Source organism: Erinaceus europaeus, chromosome 12 (genome assembly GCF_950295315.1).
Source record: "Erinaceus europaeus chromosome 12, mEriEur2.1, whole genome shotgun sequence".
Classification (NCBI taxonomy): Eukaryota; Metazoa; Chordata; class Mammalia; order Eulipotyphla; family Erinaceidae; genus Erinaceus; species Erinaceus europaeus.
In genome coordinates this window covers 334,151-360,705 of record NC_080173.1, presented here as the reverse complement: position 1 = coordinate 360,705, position 26,555 = coordinate 334,151, and the positions used below count along the sequence as shown (strand labels likewise).

The window sequence follows — 26,555 nt, the reverse complement described above, 5'->3', positions numbered from 1 at the left end:
GTTAAGCGCACATGGCTCAAAGCCCAAGGACCTGCGTAAGGATTCTAGTTCAAGCCCCCAGCTCCCCACCTGCAGGGGAGTCACTTCACAGGCGGTGAAGCAGGTCTTCAGGTGTCTGTCTTTCTCTCCCCCTCTCTGTCTTCCATGCTGATGCAACCCCTCAGTCCAGTGGATTTGTGGTTTCCCCTCTTTCTCTTCCTTTTGTTGACTCTATAGAATGATCTGGATGGTTGTGAGCTATTGTTACTTTATACATACATTTATACATTGATACTTTATACATATCACATCTGTCAGTGTTAAAATGATGTAGGCATTCAGTTTTTATTCTCTTAAATTATCTTTTATATAATTTAGCTTATATTTGGCATTCTAGAGAAATACTAAAATTTTCAATCAGGCCCTTTTTATGTAAAAAAATATTTAGGATTTAATAATTGAATAATAATAATTTTAAAATGTGCAAGGACCCAGATTTGAGCCCCCAGTCCCCACCTGTAGAGGGAAAGCTTCACGAGTGGTGAAGCATTGCTGCAGGGTTCTCTCTGTCTCTCAGCCTCTCTATTTCTCCTTTCCCTCTCAGTTTCTTACTGTCTCTATCCAATAAATAAATAAGATAATAAAAATTTAAATAAAAAAGCAAAATTTTGGTAATGTATTTTTAAAAGTCTCTGTGTGTGTGTGTGTGTGTAATGACATGCATGATTTGCTGTAATCTTATTTTTCCCATTCCATGTAGAAAGAAGGTGATCAGCACCTGGGAAAATAGTCTTTCTGTAAGCCAAGTATTTCTCCTTGATTCAAATGTGAAATAATAGGTGATTGTTTCATATTAAAACTATGCCTAGAAGTTGAAAAACAAGAGCAGAAAAGAAAACAGAAGTAGAAACCGAAATGGAATTGGCATATCGCACCAAAGTAAAAGACTCTGGGGTGGGTGGGTGGGGAGAATACAGGTCCATGAAGGATGATAAATGACATAGTGAGGGTTGTATTGTTAAATGGGAAACTGGGGAATGGTATGCATGTACAAACTATTGTATTTACTGTTGAATGTAAAACATTAATTCCCCAATAAAGAAATTAAAATATATATATATGCCTAAACTGACTTTTCTTTGTGTTTGCAGTCCACTCAGAAGAAGCTCTGTTTTTGCTGGCGACCTGCTATTACCGCTCAGGAAAGGCTTATAAAGCCTACCGACTCCTGAAAGGACACAGCTGTGTTACTCCACAGTGCAAATACCTGCTTGCAAAGTGCTGTGTCGATCTCAGCAAGTAAGCTCTTCAGCCTTTTCAACCTGTTTTTGTTCTGTTAACATGGACTGTAGAGTTTTAGTTCTGTTGGTGGTTTGAACTTTCTTCCCTCACTTGTGGAGGTAGAGATTTATCTCATTTCAGTGATAGTTGAAAGGTTAATACCTGTGGCATTATTTCTGTAATGGAGAGACTTCAGTGTTACATTAATAAATACCTTAAACCTAAAGAAACATGGACCAAGACAGCCAGCTGGATAGTGTGCCAGCTTTGTCGTGCACACAACCCAGGTTCTAGCCTGTTCTCCACGCTGGAGGAGGCATCAGTGCTGTGAGGTCTCCCCTCTTTTTTCCTCTCCCCCCATGCTCCACCACGCTCTCCACATGCACTTCTGAAACTGTCAACATGAAGTAGTGAGGCCCAGGAGATGAAAGTCACCTAGCTAGCTTTATCATTCTTTAAAGATTGATTTGTTGCATGTGAGATAGAGAAATTCAGGGGCCAGGTGGTGGTGCATCTGGTTGAATGCACACATTACAGTGCACAAGGACCCAGGTTCGAACCCCTGGTCCTCCCCCCACCCCCGCCCGGGGAAAGCTTTATGAGTGGTGAAGCAGGGCTACAGGTATCTATCTCTCTCCCTCTCTACCTTCCCATCACTCTCAATTTCTGGCTGTCTATCCCAATAATAAATAAAGACAATTTAAAAGTATTGAGAGAGAGAGAGAGAGAGAGAGAGAGAAATTCATGAGATCAGGGAAGGGCAGAGCACCTCTCCTGAACATGTGGTCCAAGACATTGAGCCAGTCCTATATACACCACCAGTTGTGCATTCTCCCTAGTCACCAATTCTTATTTTCTCTTTTCTGTTTGTTTAATATTTATGTATTTATCCCCTTCCGTTGCCCTTGTTGTTTTATTGTTGTAGTTATTATTGATGTCGTTGTTGGATAGGACAGAGAGAAATGGAGCGAGGAGGGGAAGACAGAGAGGGGGAGAGAAAGACAGACACCTGCAGACCAGCTTTACTGCCTGTGAAGCAACTCCCCTGCAGGTGGGGAGCTGGGGGCTCAAACAGGGATCCTTATGCCGATCCTTGTGCTCTGCCTTTAGGTTCATGATTAATCAACAATTTGTATGGCTTTATACATTAACTCTTTTTACATTTCTGTTGTTAAAATTCGGAGGCTCCAGCTGGCCGGGCTAGCTTCACAGGCGGGTAACAGAGACTCGAAGACACACGGCTGGGCAGGGAAGCTGTATTTCTTTATTCAGGAACAACGATTCATAAACTAACCCAAACTAATCACCAAACAGAACTCTCCTGCATCCTTCTCACATGGCGGCGCCAAGAACTCTCGAACTCTGTCACTCTGGAACTCTCTCGGGGTTTCTTGGGGCGGGGACAAGCGGGCCTGCGAAAACTAGCAGGACTGAACCAATTTTCTTGACGGGGAGAGCTAGAACAACCCAATGTAAAGCATACAACAAATTTCTTTGTTTTTTTTTATATATTTATTTTCCCTTTTGTTGCCCTTGTTTTTTTTTTTGTTTTTTTTTTCTTTTCCTTTTTTCTTCCTCAAGGGTTATTGCTGGGCTCGGTACCTGCACCATGAATCCACCACTCCTGGAGGCCATTTTTTCCCCTTTTTGTTGCCCTTCTTGTTGTAGCCTTGTTGTGGTTATTATTATTGCCATTGTTGATGTTGTTGTTGTTGGATAGGACAGAGAGAAATGGAGAGAGGAGGGGAAGACAGAGAGGGGGAGAGAAAGACAGACACCTGCAGACCTGCTTCACCGCCTGTGAAGCGACTCCCTGGCAGGTGGGGAGCCGGGGGCTCGAACCGGGATCCTTATGCCGGTCCCTGCGCTTTGCGCCACATGCACTTAATCCACTGCGCCACTGCCTGACCCCTAACCCTTGTTGTTTTTTATTGTTGTTGTTATTGATGTCGTTGTTGTTGGATAGGACAGAGAGAATGGAGAGAGGAGGGAAGACAGAGAGGGGGAGAGAGAGATAAAAGACAGACACCTGCAGACCTGCTTCACCATCTGTGAAGCGACTCCCTTGCAGATGGGGAACCGGGGGCTTGAGCCAGGATCCTTACTCCAGTCCTTGAGCTTCGAGCCACTTGTGCTTAACCCGCTGCACTACCACCCGATTCCTTCAGCTGCCCTCTTGTTTATCCAAAATAAACTACAAAACTGCTTGAAGCCATTAGATATGCAGTATTTGGGGGTGGGGGGTAGAGTAGAGCCTGAGACTCATGTATGTAGGATTTTCCCATTGCTACGTACTTTCTCATACAGAGAGAGACAGACAGAGTCATCAGCACTGGTATCTTGTCCTGCACCCTATCCAGTGAGCTTTCAGTATGATCCCCTAGCCATTCAATTTGGGGATTTTTTTTTTTTTTTAATGAGAGACCAAATGATCAGAGCACCACTCTGGCATGTACAGTTTCAGAAACTGAGCCCAGACTTGCACACAAGGAATATCCTCTGCCGTTTAGGTATCTACTTATTCCAGATATACAGCTTTTAATTGAAATCTCAGTCTTGTTTCATTTGTTTCATTTGTTTATGCATTCCCATCATGAATTGTGGAACTAAAAAGGACTAGCACACCACTCAGTGAAACTATTCGTTTGTCTCCCTCCACGGAAGCTTCCTTCCTTCCATTTCCTTGACCTGAGTAGTGTGTGTGTTGCTTGGACTAGATTTCTACATAGAGTCCAGATTTGAGTGGTCCTCATTTTCAAGGCAGGAATGTGTTTTAGCATCATAAATACCCAGCCATCCAAATGATTCTAGGTACAGCTTACTGCTTGTCTAAGGGACCATGAGCTAACTATCTTCTCTATAAGAAAAAGCTCAGTGCTAACTAAAGATGGTCTTTGTGTGTGGTTCTTTTTATATTTGCTTCTTTTCAGTTTGTAAATTCATCTTTCAGGCTTGCAGAAGGGGAACAGATCTTATCTGGTGGAGTGTTTAATAAGCAGAAAAGCCATGATGATATTGTTACTGAGTTTGGTGACTCCGCTTGCTTCACTCTGTCACTGCTGGGACATGTGTATTGGTAAGTGAGAATGATCGACTTGCCAGGAGAGTATCCCCAGTTCTGGAATGCTTTGTTGCTTGCGGTTTCTACATTGAGCTGTGTTTAGTTTGTTACCTTTAACTACCTTTAGTTTGTTTATATTTGTCTGACACAAGGTACAGAGAGATGATCTCAGATCGGCTCATGTATATGACACCCCTGAGGAAAGAGACTCCTTTATTGTTTGACTTCCCATCCTGGTTTGTTTTTTTTCTTAAGAGAGTGTGTGAATGAGAGAGACAGGAGAGAGGGAGAGACTACAGCCTTGCCCCACCACCAATAGAGACAGCGTCTCCGGGTATTGTCTGTGGTGCACCCTTGCAGTGCTGGGGCATGATAAAGCCTGCACTCTACTAGGTGAACTGTCTCCAACACTGCTGGAGGATGAATTCAGGATATCATGCACGCAAGATGTATACTCTACTGCTGAACCACCTTGCATCTGCAGAGTAGCTTTTTGTTTTGTTTTGTTTAACTTTGAGAATGTCTTTGACTAAGTTATTTGACTCAGTGAAATTTCTTAATAAAAGGACGGGGGGGGGGGGGCGTGAGCTAGCATAGTGGTTATGCAGAGACTCTCATGCCTGAGGCTCTAAAGTCCCAGGTTCAATCCCCTCCTTCCACTCGCACACACCACCATAAGCCAGAGCTGAGCAGTGCTCTGATAAAAAATAAATAAAATAAAACGACCATACATAATAATGAAGATATGTTCTTTCTTGTCATTTACTCAAATTTTGAAACCTGTTGCTCACTACAGCTAGACAACCGTGTTTTTTTTTTTAAAAATATTTATTTATTTCCTTTTGTTGCCCTTGTTTTTTATTGTTGTAGTTATTATTCTTGTTGTTATTGATGTCGTCGTTGTTGGATAGGATAGAGAGAAATGGAGAGAGGAGGGGAAGACAGAGAGGGGGAGAGAAAGGCAGACACCTGCAGACCTGCTTCACCGCCTGTGAAGAGACTCCCCTGCAGGTGGGGAGCCGGGGGCTCGAACCGGGGTCCTTGCGCTTTGTGCCACCTGCGCTTAACCCGCTGCGCTACCGCCCTACTCCGACAACCGTGTTTTTAAGACAGATTTTGAAACAGAGCTGCAGGTGTCCCCTTCTCCCTCTCTACCTTCCCCTTCCCTCTCATTTACTCTCTCTATCCAATAAGTAAATAATAATAATTTTTAAAAAGCAAGTTTAATGCTCAAGCAAAACATGTTTATTTAGTTATTTTATTTTTAGTTAATGTTCTCTTTGCTCTCATTTGACTTTTTTCTTCATTGGGGGATTAATGGTTTATAGTCAACAGTAAAATATAGTACGTTGTAAATGTATAACATTTATCAGTTTTCCACATAATAATCTACCCCTCTAGGTCCTCTTCTGCCGTTATGTTCTAGGACCTGAGCCCTGCCCCGCCCATCCCAGAGTCTTTCACTTTGGTGCCTCACTTGACTTTTACTCGAACCTGCCTTAAATAATAGAGATTAGAGCATGGCCAAGAAGGGAGCTTGGTTATTTAAGGGAGCACTGAGAGGAGCCCTCTCAGAATGTATGTAAGGCTCCAGAAGCTCATTATAATTAGTGCCTGGGACTATGGATGTCCAAAATCAGAGGTGGAATTATACTGTCTAAGACCCCGGGTTGGATTCCTAGCACCACTATTAAGTGCATGGATGGGTTTGGGTTTGGTTTTGGTTTTTGTAGCTTGTGTAATATATTTGTTTGTCTTTTACAGCAAAACAGATCGGCTTGCCAAAGGATCAGAATGTTACCAAAAGAGCCTTAGTTTAAATCCTTTCCTCTGGTCCCCCTTTGAATCATTGTGTGAAATAGGTAGGTTTGTAGCAATGACTGGAGGAAGATGCCTCATTTTCTACTTCTCCCCACCCCACCCCTTAGACACACACACCTTAATTTTGGAGAGTGGAAATTATTCACAAGGAAAATATTTTTTCAAGATATAGGTTAGTTAAAATGTAGAATCAGTAGAATTGTGTTTCAGGCATAATGAGACCTTGTGTCCTCTAGAATGAGTTATATTATAATACTAGTCAAAACCTAGTCAATAGTAAAAACCAAATACTAGTCAAATCTGGATGAGGGAAGAAATGACTAGACTACTTAGAATGAAACTTGTGGGAGCCAGGAGGTGGCACAGCAGGTTAAGTGCACATGGCGGAAAGCGCACGGACCAGCATGAGGATCACGGTCGAGCCGCCGGCTCCCCACCTGCAGAGGGGAGTCGCTTCACAGGCAGTGAAGCAGGTCTGCAGGTGTCTGTCTTTCTCTCCCCCTCTGTCTTCCCCTCCTCTCTCCATTTCTCTCTGTCCTATCCAACAACAAGGACAGCAGTAACAACAATAAACAACAAGGGTAACAAAAAGGCAAAAAATAAACTTTTAAAAAATGAAATGAAACTTGTGGTCTGGGAGGTGGTACAGTAGACAGAGTGTTGGACTACCAAGCTAGAGGTCTGAGTTTGACCCCCAGCAGCCTATGTAGAGTGATCTCTCCCTCTCCCTCCTGCATCTCTCTCTTTCTCTTTCTCACCGCCTATCCTCATTAAAGAATAAAAATATCAACCAAAAAAAGCTGAAACTTGCATAAATAAGGTGGTGACGACATGTAGAGAGAGTCTCAGTAAATAGGAAAGTGAGGTTGTCCCAATATGTAGGGCGAGGAATTATTTTAAAATACTGTTGTACATAAAATTGGCCAGTCTTAAAATTTCACTAACTTCTAGTGATTTCAGCTCTCCGCCCTCACTCCTTACTTAACATTGGGACAAATTAAATCTAGTTTTCTGCTTTAAAATGAACAAAAAATGACATTTTTCTATGACTTGTTTTATTTAAAGTCAGTATCCATTATAGGTGAATTTGTTTTCTAAATTTACACCTTTACCTTAGAGTGTAAAACTTTTAGACTGAGTGGGGTAAGTTTGGGGAAGGTAAATTTGAGTAAAACAGATGGTAAAACCTTAAGACTCTTGAGTAAGACCTATTCCCATAAGCATTTCCTCAGAAGCAAACTTATTTCTTTTACAGGTGAAAAGCCAGATCCTGACCAAACATTTAAATTGACATCTTTACAAAACTTTAGCAACTGTCTGCCCAACACTTGTACAACGATAGTATCTAATCATAGCTTATCTCACAGGCAGCCTGAGACAGTTCTTATGGAAACACCCCAGGACACAATTGTAAGTGTATCAGGATCTAGTTTTTAGTATGTTATGAAAATGAAAAAAGAATGAGCTGAGCTGAATAATGTATCACAAATGACATGGTAGAAATTTTCTGTTTTCAGGAATTAAACAGATTGAATTTAGAATCTTCCAATTCAAAGTACTCCTTGAATACAGACTCCTCAGTGTCTTATATTGATTCAGCTGTAATTTCACCAGATACTGTCCCTCTTGGAACGGGGACGTCCGTATTATCTAAACAGCTTCAAAATAAACCAAAAACTGGCCGAAGCTTATTAGGAGGACCTGCTGCTCTTAGCCCATTAACCCCAAGGTAAGACAAAGAAAAGATACTTCAACGTGTACTGTAATATCAAATGATCTTTAAAATAACACACATGAGTAATATAAATTAAGGGGGCAAGGCGGTAGCGCAGCAGGTTAAGCACACATGGCACACAGCGCAAGGATCTGGGTTTGAGCCCCCGGCTCCCCACCTGCAGGGGAGTCACTTCACAGGTGGTGAAGCAGGTCTGCAGGTGTCTGTCAGTCTCTCCCTTCACTGTCTTCCCCTCTTCTCTTCATTTCTCTCTGTCCTATCCAATAGCAGCAAGAACAAGAACGGCAGCAAAATGGGAAAAGTTGGCCTCCAGGAGCAGTGGATATATAGTGCAGGCACCGAGCCCCAGCAATAACCCTGGAGGCAAAAAAAAGTAATGTAAATTACTATGAATAGCAGCTTCTAGATTGTTATGGAAATAGAGGAAATAAGTCAATATTGTTTTCAGAAAATAAATAATACAACCCCTGTGATTGAAAATGGAATGTTTAGTACTGGAGAACAATTTAAAACTCCTAGATACAGGGAGTTGGGCAGGAGCACAGCGGATTAAGCACAGGTGGCACGGATCCAGGGCAAGGATCCCAGTTGGCTCCCCACATACAGGGGAGTCGCTTCACAAGTGGTGAAGCACATCTGCAGGTGTCTATCTTCCTCTCTCTGTTTCTCTTTTGTCCTATCCAACAACAATGACATCAATAACTACAACAATAAAACAACAAGGCCAACAAAAGGGAAAATTAATATTTAAAAAAATTTTTTTTAAATACGTTAAGAAAGTCTACGGCCATACCACCCTGAACACGCCCGATCTCGGAGGCTAAATACTCTAAAAAAAAACCTCCTAAATATGACATGTTCAGCTAATATATGCATTAACAACTATTTTCTCTATGACTACATATTAGTAAATATTAGTGAGTCTCCAAATGTTTGAGTGTTTATGGGAATTACCTTGAGTGATAGCAGTGATTATTGTTAAATAATGAAACAGGAAGGATTGATACCTGTAAGATAACTTTGACAAAATTACTTAAAGTATATGTATTAATATATACAGGAAATCAGCCCAGAAGATAGATAAGAATTATATGCTAGAATAGACTCTGTGAATTGGGTTCCAGGGCCAGGGGACTGTTAAATAACAATTTATTGAGTCCACAGAGTAATTCTTTGTCTTATAGACATTTTCTCTTAAATAATGTGTAAATTCTATGAATTCCAAGTATGTGGAGTAATTTGACCGCTTGGATCTTAGCTCTTACAAGCCATATTTCATTTTTCTGCTCAGTTTAGTTCCTTATTTCATTTTAATCATGGTGGGTGGAACAGTCTACATTCACAGCTTATTTTTAATCTGCCCCCAAGACTGATTTGCCATTCTCTTCCTTTTAGACCTTCTAATTTAAGTATACTGCTGCTTTATATATGCCTTGATGACTTTTTGACACCTTGATTTCAACCTCTTCTCAGTTTTGGGATTTTGCCATTAGAAACCCCAAGTCCTGGAGATGGATCCTATTTACAAAACTACACTAACACACCTTCTGTAATTGACGTGCCATCCACTGGAGCCCCTTCTAAAAAGGTATTTCCCATGTGTAATACAGTTTTTGGTACTGGGGGGAGGAGGAAGGGCTTAAAATCCCAGTCTGGGTCAGGGAGATGACCCAGTCTGCTAGAGCAGCGACTTCCACGCCGTGGGCCTCAGAGGCATTGTTTTCAGTCCCCAGCCCGACTTGAGCCAGTGCTCAGAGCTCACTGTCTCCCTCTTGTATCATTTTCTCTCTCGGTGAATAGATTGTTTTTTAAAAAAGTCTCCAGTCTTTTAAAGGTAATTTCAGAGTAGACTCAATGTATATAGTGCTCTTGTCTTAAGATTGTTGATTTAAATATAAAAAGTCATTATAACTATAGCCTCCTAGTTGTACTAGGACACAGCCATTCATTTGATCGTGTAAGGTCATATAATTCAGTGTATATTTCAGTATATTGGTTTTTTACTTGTAATTCCCTTTTTCTAAAACAAACCTGAGATTTAGTCTTCACGTTTTTTAATATTTATGTATTTATTATTTTGTTGCCATTATTGTTTTATTATTGTTGTTATTGATGTCATTATTGTTGGGTAGAACACAGAAAAATGAAGAAAGGAGGGGAAGAGAGGGGGAAAGAGAAGGACACCTGCAGACCTGTTTCACTGCCTGTGAAGCAACTCCCCTGCAGGTGGGGAGCCAGGGGCTCGAACCAGGATCCTTACACTGGTCCTTGCACTTTGTGCCACTTGGACTTAACTGCTCTACACCTGACTCCCTGTTCTTCACTTTTAATATAAGTAGCTGAAATTCTACGAGTACTTTTCACTTGTGCTTGCTACTATTTTTTTTAACTGACTTCTTAATAACAGGAAAAAGAATTCTCTTGTAAATGTGTGTCTTTATAGTAAATACTGCATCAAGTTGAGTTTTGGTTTGTTTTGCTTGCCAGGGCCTCACACCTGCTCCTGATGCGTTTTTCTTTCCTTTAAATTCAGATGGGGGGGCAGGGGTGAAGGAGAAATGGCCACGCACACCAATCTCCATTCACAGAGCTCCCCCTGTGCTCCTGTGAGGTTCTGGGGGTCCAAAACCAGAGCTTTGTACGTGGTAGAATGCGCCCTCTGTTGGGTGAGCTGTCTCCAAGCGTACAAGTTTATGAGATCTTATTGTCATTGCCATTTGTTTAACACATGTCTATAAGGCAGACTAGCTTCTTTGAGGATTAAATTAGGTTATGTATGTAAAGGGCCTGTTGCCTTGCTCAGTAGATGTTTAAGAAACAAACCTAAACAAACAACACTAGTAAGTGAATGACTGATACAATCCTTTTACCTTCCTAGACATTCCTGAACTTCCCAAGTGTCTACAAAGGTTTTTACTATAATAGCTTCTTAACTAGTGATAATAGGAGCCCCAAGAATAGTGTAAGAATGATATTCTTAATAGTAAGAACAGTGCACCACAGTATTATATAAGAGAGATACGGGAAAAGACATAGGAAGACCAGGGCCCTGCTCAGCTCTGGTTTATGGTAGTGCTGGGGATTGAACCTGAAACCTCAGAGCCTCAGGCTTTAAAAGTCTTTTTACATAGCCATTATACTATCTCCCCAGACCTATGTGAACTATCTTTTTGATTATTTATTGGAGAGAGAGAACCACCCACAGCCCTGCTTCACCACTCATGAAGCTTGCCACCTGAAGGCGTGGCCCAGGGGCTTGAACCTGGGTCCTTGTGCACTGTAATATGTGTACTTAACCAGGTGCACTACTGCCTGGCCCCTATGAGTCACTTTTAAATGGATGAATTTGTTTGGTCTTCAGCAAGCCTGTGCCTCGCACAGGTGTGATTTCACTGCTACTTGGCTCACTTTTCATTGAGAGAGGAAGGAAGAGACAGCACAACACCAGAACTACTGCTGGGGCTATGTCACCCCTGTGGTGCCGGGGCTCAGTCACAATGCAGTGACTCATCCTGGGGCGCTGTGTCTAGTGTTCAATAGCTATAGCAGCCTGGCCTGGGAGTTGGTACAGTAGACACACCATAGGGCCCTAGAGAATGAGGCCTGGAGTTGGATCCCTGATAGTGCATGTGCCCCCAATAATGTTCTTGATTCTCTCATTACTAAGTAAAAAAAAAAAAAAAAAAAAATTTTTTTTTTTTTTGCTGGTAGTTGGCTGTCGTATTGTTGTAGGGCTGAAATTTAACTGTAAAAATGAATTTACTACAGTGTAAAGAAGGCACAATAGAATAGTAGTTGTGAGCATGCCCAGTGATGTAGACTGAAACTGGAAGAATAGTCCAGAGCAAGTCAGGCAGTGATTTATAGCTACCTGAGTCCAGTGCCCAGTGTTTGATGCTATCCATAAAGCTGCAGTATGTTCTGGGTCCTCTCTCGTGTTTTATTAGCAAAGTCTGTCACAGTGGAAGCTAAAGTAAAAAAGCTATGTTTGCAGGTCTGCACATAGTAGCAACTGGCTAGATCAAAGCAAGCCTGAGTGCGGAGTGTAATTCTTTGCTAAGAAATGATGAGCCAGAACCCTTTTTAAGTTTTGCACCTTGGGGCGGGGGCGGGGGGGGGGGTAAAAGTTCTGCACCTTGGATAAATGTAGAGGGCCCAGTTTGGAGAAGGTGGGCTGGCTGAAGAGATAGTTCACCAGGTAGGGCACGCACCTTGCCATGCTGTGGCCCAGGTTCAAGCCCCAGTACCACATGGGAGGTGCCATGGCACTGGAGGAAACCCCAGTACTGTGGTGTCTTTCCTTCTCTCCCTGAGGGAATGAAAAAAGTGAAACCACATGTACCTGTGGCCCCAGGTCCATACACAAACAAAAACAGTTGAGGAGGAAGAATTATGAAGCTTCATTTGAAACTCTTGAAATGGTTGGGTTCTTGGGCTAGGAGGTAGCTCACCTGGCAGAACACACCTGACCGTGCAGAAGGATTGGGCTCAAGCCCCTGGCAGCACATGGGAACATCACACACAGTACCAGGGAGACTGGGTGGCAGGGTGGTGCTCTTAAGTGGGAGAGGGAGAACACCAAGTGAGTCTGTCCTGAGCAGTGGCATCACTCAGGAGAGGAACAAAGGCTCTCCTAGAGAGAAAGTGCATAGCGATTCTTGATTCAAAGCAGGAGACAGAAGGAAGATTGTTTGTTTGGGGGAGTTAATGATATTTATGCATTATCTGTGATGTGCAGTGGCTGTCAAAGTAAAAACTAAGGGGTAAGTGGAGAAGACAGAAAGAATAAGCAAAGTTTTTTAGTTTTGTTTGTTTGATTGTTTTTCTATAGCACTATTCACCATTGTGCTGGAAACTGAACCTGGGAGCTCTGAGCCTCAGGCATGAAAGTTGTTTTCATAGCCATTAAGCTGTCTTCCCAGCTTAATCAAAGTTGTTGTTTTCCTCTAAGAGAGCAGAGATCAATTAAAGATTAGACACAACAGAAAAAAATAATTTGGGGGCCAGGGCCAGATGGTGGCACACCTAGTTAAGCTCACATGTTACAATGTGCAAAGACCTGGGTTCAAGCCCCCAGACCCAACCTGCAGGGCAAAAGCTTTGCAAGTGGTGAAGCAGTGTTCCAGGTGTCTCTATCTCTCGCTTTCTACATCACCCCCTTCCCTCTCAATTTCTGGCTGTCTCTATTCAATAAACAAATAAAGATAATAATAAAATTTTAATTAAAAATAATAACAGTAATTTGGAGGTCAGGAGATAGGTCACCCACTACAGCATAGCTGACCATATATAAGAACCCACAGTTGAGTCCCCAACCACCACAGGGAAGCACCATGCACAGGAGAATTTCATAATTCTTCCTCCTCTAAATTTTCACTACTTCTTTAAAAAGTGAAAGGTGAAAACGGCATACAAAGATAAAGAGGTTAAGTTGAGGAAGTCAACTGCTGTTCAACCTAATTTAACACTGACTTACAGTGATGATGATACTAGTAATTTGTGTTTTTAGATGACATGTCTTATGAATTCTTACACTGAGAAAATGTTGAGAATACTATGGTATCTTCTATCATTTACCATACAATTTATAATTCACAAACCTTAGACGTTTTATGTTTTACAGTCTGTTGCCAGAATCGGTCAAACTGGAACAAAATCAGTCTTCTCACAGAGTGGAAATAGTCGAGAGGTAACTCCAGTTCTTGTTGCACAAACACAGAGTTCTGGACCACAAACAAGGTATTTTTTATTATATCATTGTTTAATACTGTTAAGCTATTTTTGCTGTAAAAATAATTCTTTATATGTCAGTTTTAGCAGGCTGTGATTCCCTGAGAATTAGTGAGTATTATAATGAGATCAAGATAAGCATTAAAGTGTGTCTGTGTTTGTAACTTTGCAGTCTCACACATGTACAACTCTATCACCTTGAGTCCTCTTTGTCTTTCCCCTGCAATCTAAAATAAAAGGGGAATGCAGAGAAAAGACACAATAGGACTGCTTCACCTTCTGTGGAGTTTCCCCTGGTGTCAGGCTGCACCTGTGGTGCCAGAGGTCAACCTTGAAGCCTCATGCATGGCAAGGCACATGCCTTACCAAGGAAGCCATCCTCCAGCCGTCCTGAAATGTTTACCTGATTTGCTCTAATTGCCTCATGTTGATTTAAAGTAGATATTCTGAACACTGTCCCCAAATAATTTTCTTCTTAATGACTTCCTCTGCAGTTACTTGTAACAGGTCTTGCTTTTTAAGTTGTATGAAGTAGAACAAGAGTGGTCTTTTTTAGGATTTATTTATTTATGAGAGTGATAGGAACGAGAACCAGAGCATCACTCTGGTAAACGCACCGCCAGGGATTGAACTCAGGACCTCATGCTTGAGATTCCAGTGCACCACCTCCTAGAACACTCAAGAGCAGTCTTGTCTGGACTGACTTTGCCTCACTGTTTAGGCACTACCCTTGGAGTACTCTACTTAGTGACCTACTTAGTAAGAGATGCTTTCACTCTTGGCTTTTGAAAATATGACTCAAAGTAAGCTCCAAGAATGGTTCTCACTCTCCTTTCCTGTAGTTCTTCTCCCCTGATTCAAGTTGTTTGTTCAGTGTAGTATTGTGATAATTCAGTTGCTTTTACCTAAACTAAATAAACTAAGTCTGCAGGCTAAGAGTATATTCTCCAGAAAAACTCATCAAATCCTGTTGACTTGCCAGTTGCAAGTGCATCACCCACACCAAGTGTCTACAGAGTTCTCGGATTCCTGTGCCACCCTCAGGTTTAATAGTCTGCTATTACTGGGGCCCAGAGATAGCTCATCTGGTAGAGTACAAGCCTTCCCATGTGCAAGGACCTACATTCGAAACCTCAGCCGCCACCTGGGAACACTATGCAGAAGGGACGCTTCACAAGCAGTGTGGCAGTTCTGTGCGGTCTCATTTTCTCAGCTTAAAAAAAAAAAAAATCCATCAAGAGTGGTGGAATCACGCAAGTACAAAGGCCAAAGGAGAGTCCTGGCAGCAAATAAGAAAGAGAAGTAGTTGCAGCAGCAGCAGCAAATAGTAATAATAGTGACAGCAATCTAGAATGGCTCACAGAATCTAGGAGATAGAGTACTTAACAATTAGGTGTTTTGCTTTTTTAAAAATTAGTTTTATTATAAAAGATGGCAATACCAGACAAACACCATCCATATAGTGCTGTCGAGAAGTTCCTGGACACAGAGCTTCTAATCCTCTGCAGAATTTAAAAGCCATAAAAACAGTGCTACTTAAAAAAATGTTTAGGTGGGGCCAGGCAGTGGCGCACCTGGTTAAGCGCTCACATTACAGTGCGCAAGGCCCCAGGTTCAAACCCCTGGCCCCCTCCTGCAGAGGGAAATCTTCACGAGTGGTGAAGCAGGTCCGCAAGAGTCCCTCTGCCTCTCTCTTCCTCTCTATCTCCCCCTTGGTCTCAATTTCTCTGTCTTTACCAATAATAAAGAAAAAATATTTAAGAAAAAGAAAATGTTTAGGTATTCAATCTAACTGGCATTTAGTAACCTAGGGTAATACGTGATAGAACCTAGGACTAAGGACACTTTACTCACTGATCAGCAGCTGTTTTACTTGCAGAAGACTCTGACCCAAACTCAGTAAGATTTTGCTTAAACTATATAAACTAAACAATTTAGTCCATAGACTTAACCATAATGGAATTCTTGTAACTTGGGATTTGCTTTTTAAAGTAAAATATGTATCCAAATGATTATTTGATTCTTTTTTTTTTTTTTTTTTTGCCTCCAGGGCCTCTGTGCTGGCACTGCGAATCCACTGCTCCTGGAGTGGAGGCCATTTTTTTCTCCACTTTGTTGCCCTTGTTGCTCTTGTTGTTGTTGTTATTGTTATTGTTGTTGTTGACATCATTGTTGTTGTATAGGACAGAGAAAAATAGAGATGGGGAATTCAGAGAGGGGGAGAGAAAGACACCTACAGACCTGCTTCACCACCCATGAAGTGACTCCCCTGCAGGTGTGGAGCTGGGACTTGAACTGGGATCCCTACGCCGGTCCTTGGCTTTGCACCACCTGCGCTTAACCTGCTGTGCTGCCGTCCAGCTCCCTATTTGATTCCTTTTTATCCAAGTAAAGTTGCCTGTGGCTGAATTAATAGGGAAATAACTTCTCATGTATCAATTTTTCTAATGGTACTTATTTGTTGGCATATATTTCACACAGAGACTGTCCATATCCAGTCATCTTTCTGTTTTTCTAGCTTGCAAGGACCTGGGTTCAAGCCCCCAGGCCCCACCTACAAGGTAGAAACTTCACGAGTGCTAAAGCTATGCTACAGGTGTCTCTCCCCTCTCCCTTTCTCTTCCCCTCTATCTCTTTCTGTCTCTTAACATGTAGGAAAGGAATGAGGACAGAGAAGGGGGTGGGGGAAATGGCCACTTGCAGCTGTGAGTCCATTCAGACACCAAACCCCAACAATAATCCTGGTGGAGAGGAGGACTTATTAACGAGAGATAGAACCAGAGCATCACTCTGAACTATACAGTGCTAGGGACTGAACTTGGGGCCTCACTCTTATAAGCTGTGCATGCAACTGTGAGACAGAGATCAGAAATCAAGGGTTGGGGGGAGAAAGACACCTGCAGCACTGCTTCACCACTCATGAAGCTTTTCCTCTGCAGGTGGGCAACAGGGGTTTGGACCAGGGACCACTGCCTGCCCCTCTTACATTCTAATTAGCCATTTCAGAGAGAAAACAGTCTATATTAAAATCTTTATTATTTGTCGGTAGCATGAATAGTTTAGTTCTAAGAAAGAGGAGAGATAACCCCAGAACCTTCTTCCTTGGAGCTCCCTGTGCCCTCCACAGCACCTGCCATGTGCTGCCTGCACTTAAGCTGGTGTCTCGCAGAAGGCACTCTTTCCACCAAGAGCCTTAAATCCTGAGTTTCTGTGGAGCAAAAGGAAAGGGCTGATCAAACTCACCCATATTAGACTGTGAATGGAATGCAACCATAGCCATAAACTAAGCTTTTTTATTATTTGATCTTTTTTTTAGTACAACACCTCAGGTATTGAGCCCCACTATCACTTCTCCCCCTAATGCACTGCCTCGAAGAAGCTCACGGCTTTTCACTAGTGACAGCTCTACAGCCAAGGTAACTTGAAGGTTTCTTTATGTCACATCTACTTACCGATTTACCCTCTGAATTTTGTGTTCATCAGTGACATTTTGTCAGGTAAATGAGGAGACTTGACTTTTTCTCTGAAGATTGGTTTTCTTTCATAGGTGACAGTTTCACACGAGAGAGAGAGAGAGAGAGAGAAGCCAGAACACCACTCCAGTGTATGTGATGCCAGGAGTTGAGCTGGTACTCTTAATATGCAGTTCCTATATTCTACCATCTTAGCTTATTTCCCCAGCCTCTATTTAAAGTGGGTTTTGATTTGGAGACTGTCTGTGGCATTTGTAAGCTGCTTTGTCCCTTTATACACCATCGTTGACATGACGAATGATGCTGACGGGGAGCAGACCCTTAGCTGGGCTGCCGGAGGCTGTACTGCTATAGCGCCACATGAAGGGCAGACCCCTTAGCTTGCAGGAGAACCCCAGTGGGGGAGAGTGCCATGGTCTCTCCATCTGTCTGCTTCTCTGTGTCTTTGTCTTTGAAATGAAATGCAAACAGCCCAGGAGGTAGTCCGGTGGCTGGAGTTTGGGGCTAGGAAGCATGAGGTCCTGAGATCCATCCCCCACCATTGCATGTACCAGAGTGATGTATTGGCTCTCTCCCCTTACCTACTCTCCTGTTAATAAGTAAATGCATTTTTTTTAAGATTTTAAAAAAATATTTATTCCCTTCTGTTGCTCTTGTTGTTTTATTGTTGTAGTTATTACTGTTGTTGTTATTGATGTCATTGTGTTAGATAAGACAGAGAGAAATGGAGAGAGGAGGGGAAGACAGAGGGAGAGAGAAAGACAGACACCCACAGACGTGATTCACCGCCTGTGAGGCAGGGGAGCCAGGGGCTCGAACCGGGATCCTTATGCTTTGCACCACGTGCGCTTAACCCACTGCACTACCACCCAACTCCCCTGTAAATGCATTTTTTAATGGGGAAGGCTCACCAAAACCCCTGGAATCTCGTGTGCTTGAGCTCCAGGCACCACTAGGGAAAAGTACAAGGAAATTGTGTTCTGGCTTGACAGACTTCCATCCTTCATCTACCACTTGAGCTGTCCTCCTGGCCACTGAATAGTTCCTATAAAATTTCCGAGAAAAATACCAATTAGGATTGTACATTTTATTTCTAATACTTCGGGGCTGGTGGGAGTCTAAAATAGATAAGTATAACAACTGTGGGATTTTCATCCTTTTCACAGGAGAATAGCAAAAAATTAAAAATGAAGTTTCCACCTAAAATCCCAAACAGAAAAACAAAAAGTAAAACTAATAAAGGAGGAATAACTCAACCTAATATAAATGATAGCTTGGAAATAACAAAATTGGACTCTTCCATCATTTCAGAAGGGAAAATATCGACAGTTACACCTCAGATCCAAGCATTTAATCTACAGAAAGCAGCTGCAGGTCTGTTTTCATTTCTTACTCATTCATGTCTAAGTAGATGTTTGTTGTCAGTGTTTCTTTATAATAGTTAACTTTTCTAGAAAATCAGTGGTTCTGCATTTTGTCTTTACTTACTATATTGTTTCTCCTAGAAGGTTTGATGAGCCTCCTTCGTGACATGGGGAAAGGTTACCTAGCTCTGTGCTCCTACAACTGCAAAGAGGCCATCAGCATCCTGAGCCACCTGCCTTCTCACCACTACAGTACTGGCTGGGTGCTGTGCCAGATTGGACGGGCCTATTTTGAACTTTCAGAATACATGCAAGTGAGTATGCAAACCATAGTTGTGTTTACATATTTTAATTAAAATAATTTAGGTTTAAAGTATTACGTTTAAGGCTATAGCTAAAGATTCAATTTGGGCAGGGGCAGATAGCATATGCAAACAGACTGTCATGCCTAAGGCTCCGAAGTCCCAGGTTCAATGCCCCACACTACCATAAGCCAGAGCTGATCAGTGCTCTGGTTAAATAAGTAAGTAAATACTCAGTTTTGTTTTGTTTTGTTTATTTATTTTGCCACGAGGGTTATCTCTGGGGATTGGTGTCTGTACTGCAAATCCACTGTTCCTGGAGGCCACTTTTTCCCATTTTTCTTGTTATTACTGTTGTTGGATAAGACAGAAATGGAGAGAGGAGGGGAAGACGAAGGGTCGGAGGAGGAAAAGACAGAACTTGGTGGTTGAAATGCAGTAAGCTGGAAAGAAGGACAAAATGTTTAATAAACAAGAACCACAAAGTAAGGATAGAGCAGATGAAAGTAGGGACCTTAGGGTGGAAGGAAGGTAGAAAAGCTATTTTAGGAATGTTCCTAGGAGCCTGTGTCTTAATAATCTTTGCTTGAGCTTGATAGCTGACATGGGAAGCCAAAGAAATTTTTCACTTAAATTTCCTTCGCCGGTCAACTTCTAAAGCACTTTCCACCCCAACCCCTAAACATATATTAATAATATTCCTCAAATGTTAACTACTTGCTGTTGATAAATAGGTTACTTTGTGCCATTTATTTTCAACTTTATTTGGAATCTATTTGAGTAGACATTTACAGTCTTGACTTATAGGCTGTATTACACAGCTAGACAGATCATTACTTGCTTTCATAGAGGTCAGATTGAGGAAAAGAAACTGATGCTAACCAGTAAATGTATAAGGACAGGTAAAGTAAGCTACAAAGCTGGTAAGAGGACTGTGGGGTAGTGAAGGGCATATTATTATTTTAAAAGCATGCTCAGAAGAAGGTTATTCCTCCCTCTATGAGCTCTACAGCTCTTCCAGGTAATGAATAAATGCAGAAGATAACATTTGTGTAATTTTGTATAGTAAGGGAGAAAAAAATAAGTCAATAGGAAAACCTGTTTGCTATTAAGAGGCTATGTTTGGACTCTAACCCTTTACTGGTACACAGGCAAAAGCTCTTTTGAGGGGGCCAGGTGGTGGTGCACCTGGTTAAGCGCACACATTACAGTGCGCGAGGACATAGGTTCAAGCCCCTGGTCCCCACCTGCAGGGGGAAAGCTTCATGAGGGGTGAAGCAGGGCTGCAAATGTCTCTATTTTGTAATAAATAAATAAATATATATATATATTTTTTAAAGCTATTTTGAGAATTATTTGTGAAAGTCTTAGTTTCAGCTTCATGATACGGTGATTTTTTTTTTCCCATATTCTTTTTGTTGATGCCACAACTAATTCTCAGAGGAAACCTTAGATTCTGCAAATTTTTAAACCAAAAGTTTTCTAAAATCTGTATTTGACTGAAGTTTCCGTCTGTCTTCACATATACAGGCCTGTTTGAAAAATGTCTTTTTGAAATGCTATCTATGTCATTTTTTTAACCAGGCTCTGCTCAGCTCTGGCATATTATGGTGGTGCTAGGTATTGAACTTGAGAGTTCAAAGTCTCAGGCATGCAAGTCTCTTTGCATAACCATTGTGCTATCTCCCTAGCCTCTATATAATATTTAAGGAGTTTCAGGGAAGTTAAAAATAATCAAGCTGGGAGTCGGGCTGTAGTGCAGCAGGTTAAGCGCAGGTGGTGCTAAGCACAAGGACCCGCATAAGGATCCTGGTTCAAGCCCTGGCTCCCCACCTGCAGGGGTGTCGCTTCACAAGCGGTGAAGCAGGTCTGCAGGTGTCTATCTTTCTCTCCCCCTCTCTGTCTTCCCCCTCCCCTCTCCATTTCTCTCTGTCCTATCCAACAATGACAACAACAATAATAACTACAACAATAAAACAACAAGGGCAACAGAAGGGAATAAATAAATAAAATAAATATTTAAAAAATCATCAAGCTAATCCTGGATGATATATGGTCATTTCTTGGAAGTTAGTCTTCAAGACTTTTTCTGTTTTATTTAATATTTGTTTTTTCAGAGAGAGAGAGGAAAGGTCGGAGGGAGGGAGGGAGAGAGAAAGAGAATCAGAGCATCACTCTGGCACAGGTGATGCTGAGGATCAAACTCAGGACTGTATGCTTGAAAGTTCAACACTTTATCCACTGCACCACCTCCCAGGCAGTTTATTTTCACAAATGCTATTTTCTAACTTTTTCATTTCATCAAGAATAATCTTGGGCAGGTGGGCTGGGTGGTGGCACACCTGGTTAAGTGCACACATTAAGGTGCACGAGGGACCCAGATTAAGGTGCACGAGGGACCCAGATTCAAACCCTGGTCCCCACCTGCATGGCAAGTGGTAAAATGGTGCTGCAGGTGTCTCTCCATCTCCCTCTCCCCTCTCAAGTTCTCTCTGTCTTTATCCAATAAATAAATTCATAAAAAAAGAAAAAGGAACAATCTAAGACCAGCATAATAGCTCGCCTGGATAGTACTCTGTCTGACACAAAAGAACTGTCCAAATACTCCTTTTGCTTAAAAAAAAAAAAAATGACTTTCAGAATGTTTAAAGTTAGTGAACTGATAAGCTGATTGGCTTTATATAGCCCAAAGCTTCAGGCTTCGATTGAAAGACAAGCCTATTTCTGAAATCGTACGTTATAAGGGGGGAAAAATGTAATCTGGTAACCAGGGAGTAGCCCTCGGGTCAAAAAAGAGCTGCGAGGAAAGGGGACTGATTAAGTGGAGACCGCACTTCCAGTGGGCTTGATACCATACCACATTGGTAGGTGTATCCGGTACTGGACTTGGTGTAGAGGGCCAGGACTCCTGCCCGAGGCTCCAAAGGCCATGTCCTTACCGCCCACACACACCACCATGAGACACAGCTAAGTACTCTGTGGGGTTGGTGGCCAGACAAACCTTCTCCCCACCCCCAAGTTTTAAATTCAATGATTTAATAAAAAGCAGCACAAAAATATGTTACGAGAATGTTCTACATATATATGTAGATGGTATCAACTTGTTTTCCCCTTACTAGTTTTTGTATTTCAGGCTGAAAGAATATTCTCAGAGGTTAGAAGGATTGAGAATTACAGAGTTGAAGGCATGGAGATCTACTCTACAACACTCTGGCATCTTCAGAAAGATGTTGCCCTTTCAGTTCTTTCAAAAGACTTAACAGACATGGATAAAAATTCACCAGAGGTATGTTAACCAGAACACTTGGCTCAATAGCTACCTTTTGGCCAGCCTTAAATGGAGACCGCCATGTGATTCAGCGTCTCTGCTATTTTTCCACACTTCTTTCTATAGATAGGGACTTAGAATACATGAGGGTTCATAATAGAAGGATCACAAAGCAGAGTACTTCGTTCAGTATTAAGATTTGGTTGTTAAAAGATCAGAGATCAGTTTTATATAGGCTAGAAATTCTAATTTTAAAGTAAAAGTCCATTTTAATTGTCATTTTAAAGCATAGCACAATTCATGCACATGCTTCAATCATGTAAGAATTGATTTCACTGGGCGTCAAGAATATTGACCATATTTAAGTTTCAAGTTAGAAGCAGTACTCGGGAATCAGGGAGTAGCACAGCGGGTTAAGCACAGGTGGCGCTAAACGCAAGGACCAGCTCAAGGATCCTGGTTCGAGCCCCCGGCTCCTTACCTGCAAGGGAGTCGCTTCACAGGCAGTGAAGCAGGTCTGCAGGTGTCTCTCTTTCTAGTCCCCTCTCTGTCTTCCCCTCCTCTCTCCATTTCTCTCTGTCCTATCCAACAACGACGACATCAATTGCAACAATAATAAAAAAAAAGGGCAACGAGAGAAAATACATAAATAAATAAATATATTTTTAAAAAAGAAGCAGTTCTCATCACTTAGTAATTATGTTCTACAGTCTCCATGAACATTGAATTGGCATGTATGTACTTAGGGGAAATACAAACAGCTTATAATCTTAAATTAAAAAAAAAAAAAACACAGACATCATAGTAGATTCCTTTTACTTGATAAGAAAAATGCAGTTCAAAATATACCATTAAGGTGACTTACCTGAGGCTGCCCTCCCAGCAGGTATCCAAGTCGGGATCTAGACTTCTCCACTGTTGAACTGGCCCAGAACAGGGAGGGCACTATACTGCACTTCCACCCCTACCATCTCTAGCTCTGTTTACTGCTTTGTGGAAACTGAAACAAGAAAGCAGAGGGTAGCCTTGTTTAGCTTCAATAAAGCCTGTCTGACTGGCATATCACTAGCACGTAGAGAAACTCACAAATGTGAAGTCTGTCAACAGAGGATTGGCTATTAACATGCTTCAGTTTTTTGCCTTTCTGATCTGAGATTTGACTCTTGATTTTAGTTGTAGTTTTGGTCTTATCAGAAAAAATAAAACAAATTTTAATTGTGCACTTTATTTTTGTTTCCTTTTTATTCTTTTTTTTTAAAGGCCTGGTGTGCTGCAGGGAACTGTTTCAGTTTGCAACGGGAACATGATATTGCAATTAAGTTCTTCCAGAGAGCTATCCAGGTTGATCCAAATTATGCCTATGCTTATACTCTCTTAGGGCATGAATTTGTGTTAACTGAAGAATTAGACAAAGCCTTAGCTTGTTTTCGAAATGCTATCAGAGTCAATCCTAGGCATTATAATGCATGGTAAGTGCTAATGAAGTACAAAACAATGTCTTGTCCATGGAACTGATGCTCATTGATTTCTTGTTAAATATCTTTCCTCTTTCTTTTGGACCAGAGCACTGCTCAGTTCTGGCTGTTGACGGGACCTTGCATATGCAAGTCCTATGTGCTACTGCTATCTCTCTCCAGCTCCAGCTCTCTGTTACCTTGAATTTGGTTACTAGTCTTAGAGCAGTACATACTGGATGATGACTCCTACCAAAGTGTTCTTTATGTGAGATTTATACCTTTAGCAAACTCTTAAGTTACTAGTCTTAGAGCAGTACATACTGGATGATGACTCCTACCAAAGTGTTCTTTATGTGAGGTTTATACCCTAACAAACTCTTAAGTTAGCTGACGATGACAAATACCAGATCTTTACACTCAGTATCTTCAAACTTTTCTCCTACCAGATGTTTCAGATTTAAGTATTGCTTGATTTGGTTTTTTTTTGTTTGTTTGTTTGTTTTTGCAACACTGAAATTGTGATTAAAATGGAGAGTGGAGAGAAACAGTATAGTTCAGCAGTTGGACAGTCGAATATAAACATTGAAAACTATCTGCTAATCGCTGCTTCTTGGCAGAATTCTAATCTATTCAAGAAAATGTCTCTATTTTATTTACATTCTAGTACTTGTAAGCAGGTAGAAACAAAAGTCACTACCTGGCTCACTGCTGTTAAGTGGAGATGGGGAAAAAAACCTTTTATGCTTTTATCTTTTGCTACCAGGGTTATATTACTGGGGCCTAAATAACCACCAATCCTGGTGGCTTCTCCTCCTCCTCCTTCTTCTTTCTTCTTCTTCTCCTCCTCCTCCTCCTTTCTTCTTCTTTCCTCTTCTTCTTCTCCTTCTTCTTCTTCTTCTCCTTCTTCTCCTTCTCCTTCTCCTTCTTCTTCTTCTCCTTCTTCTCCTTCTCCTTCTTCCTCTTCTTCATAGATGGTACAAGAGAAAAGGAGGCGCTCCCACCCCACCACTCATGCAGCTCCCACACTGCAGCAGCCCCTGGAAAAGTTTGTTCTTGGGGCCGGGCAGTGGCACACCTGGCTGAGTGAGCACATAGACTGCCACATGCAAAGACCCAGACCCAAGCCCTGGATCCCCACCTACAGTCGGGAGCTTCGTGAGTGGTGAAGCAGGCCTGCAGGTGTCTCTCCCCCCTCCCCCCACTCCCTCTCAATTTCTCTGTCTCTATCAAAAATTAAATTTAAAAAAACGTCCGGGGAGTCGGGCAGTAGTGCAGCAGGTTAAGCGCACATGGAGCAAAGCGCAAGGACCAGCGCAAGGATCCCGGTTTGAGTCCATGGCTCCCCACCTACAGGGGAGTCACTTCACAAGCAGTGAAGCAGGTCTGCAGGTGTCTGTCTTTCTCTCCCCCTCTCCATCTCCCCTCTGTCAATTTCTCTTTCCTATCCAACAACAATGACATCAGTAACAACAACAATAATAACTACAACAATAAAAAAACAAGGGCAACAAAAGGGAGTAGATAAATATTTTTTAAAAGTAAAAAAAAAAAAAAGCTTTAAAAAAGTCAGGCACAGTGGGTTAAGCGTAAGTTGTACAAAAATTTTTAAAAAAAAAAAGAGGAAAAAGTTTGTTCTCTTTTTTCCGCTTCAGCACTGTATCACTATATTTCATTGTATTTTTCTTGACTGGCTCAATAGTTCAGATATTAAGAAGTATAATTCTTTTTAAAAGTACTTTATTTTAAGGAGAAAAAGATAGACCAGAGCATTTTTCAGCATTTTTCAGCTCTGGCTTATGGTTGTGCTGGGGATTGAATCTGGGACCTCAAGAGCCTCAGACAGGAAAATTTTTTTGCCTAGCCATTATGCCATCTCCCCAGCCATATATATACCATACTTTATTAATTAGAAAGAAGCAGGGCATTACTCTGGCATACACAGTGCCAAGGGATGAAAGTTGGGACTTGATGCAAATAAGACCCACCAGCTAACTGCCCTTCACACATCTCAGCTCATTCCAGAAGGGCAGTTCTAGGGCTGGCAGAATGGCCCGCTTGGACAGTGTGCTGCTTTGCTGTGTGCGTGACTCAGGTTTAAGCCCAGCTCCCATAACACTGAAGGAAGCTTTGGTGCTCTGGTACCTTTCATTGTATCTGTCTCTTTCTTAAAAATAATTATTACAAGTCTTGCATTTAGAAATAGCTGCACTGGTAGCATGCAGGAATCTAATGCCTGGTGACCCTAATTCAGTACAAGATGCTATATGTACCAGAGTGGTACTCTGACTCCTCATATGTGAAACTCTGTCACATAGGAGTTAAACCGAATGTCTTTTCTTTAAAAAGGAAAAGTATAATTCTGATATATCACAATTAATAGTTTTTACTAAAGTCAGTCATGGTTTTCTCTCCTTTGAGTTAGCATTTTTTAATTACTTATATTATCTTTTTTTTATAACTTTTTTAAAATATTCCCTTTTGTTGCCCTTGTTGTTTTATTGTTGTTGTTGTTGTTGTTGATGTCATTGTTGTTGGATAGGACAGAGAGAAACGGAGAGAGGAGAGGAAGACAGACACCTGCAGACCTGCTTCACCACCTGTGAAGTGACTCCCCTGCAGGTGGGGAGCTGGGGGCTTGAACCGGGATACTTAATGCCGGTCCTTGCGCTTCGCACAACATGCGCTTAACCCGCTGCACTATCGCCCGACTCCCGCTTATATTATCTTTATTGGATAGAGACAGCGAGAAATAGAGAGGGAGACAGACACCTGCAACAGTGCCTCACCACTTGCAAAGCTTTCTCCTGCGGGTGGGGACCGGGAGCTCGAAGCTCAGTCCTTGGCGTACTGTAACGTGCCCTCAGCCAGGTACACCACCTTTGGGCAGGTACCCAGCCCCCTTTGGGTTAACATTTATAGCAGTTGAATCATTCTTTTTGTTTCTAAATCTAAAACTCTAGATCACATACATACATTTTTAACTTCTGTATGTTTTTTTAATGAATCAGACCAATAACTCCAGCCCCATTTAGGTAGAGGAGATATCATAATGGTTATTCAAAAAACTTTCATTCATGAGTATCT

At 41.8% G+C, this 26,555-nt stretch overlaps 1 protein-coding gene across 5 annotated transcripts in view; it reads left to right on the top strand.

Moving 5' to 3' along the window:
• CDC27 (cell division cycle 27) overlaps window positions 1-26,555 on the top strand; it is a 65,270-nt gene that overhangs the window by 20,430 nt on the left and 18,285 nt on the right. The window contains exons 3-14 of one of the 5 annotated variants that reach the window (XM_060202508.1): window positions 1,131-1,278; window positions 4,211-4,336; window positions 6,086-6,183; window positions 7,398-7,552; window positions 7,660-7,871; window positions 9,351-9,465; window positions 13,501-13,616; window positions 16,924-17,023; window positions 18,247-18,454; window positions 18,589-18,758; window positions 21,880-22,032; window positions 23,275-23,483. In XM_060202508.1, coding sequence (XP_060058491.1) covers window positions 1,131-1,278; window positions 4,211-4,336; window positions 6,086-6,183; window positions 7,398-7,552; window positions 7,660-7,871; window positions 9,351-9,465; window positions 13,501-13,616; window positions 16,924-17,023; window positions 18,247-18,454; window positions 18,589-18,758; window positions 21,880-22,032; window positions 23,275-23,483 — 1,810 coding nt within the window. Of the gene's footprint in view, window positions 1-1,130; window positions 1,279-4,210; window positions 4,337-6,085; window positions 6,184-7,397; window positions 7,553-7,659; window positions 7,872-9,350; window positions 9,466-13,482; window positions 13,617-16,923; window positions 17,024-18,246; window positions 18,455-18,585; window positions 18,759-21,879; window positions 22,033-23,274; window positions 23,484-26,555 lie in introns of all 5 variants that reach the window. The other 4 variants (XM_060202507.1, XM_060202506.1, XM_060202505.1 and 1 more) reach the window with 4 other exon arrangements.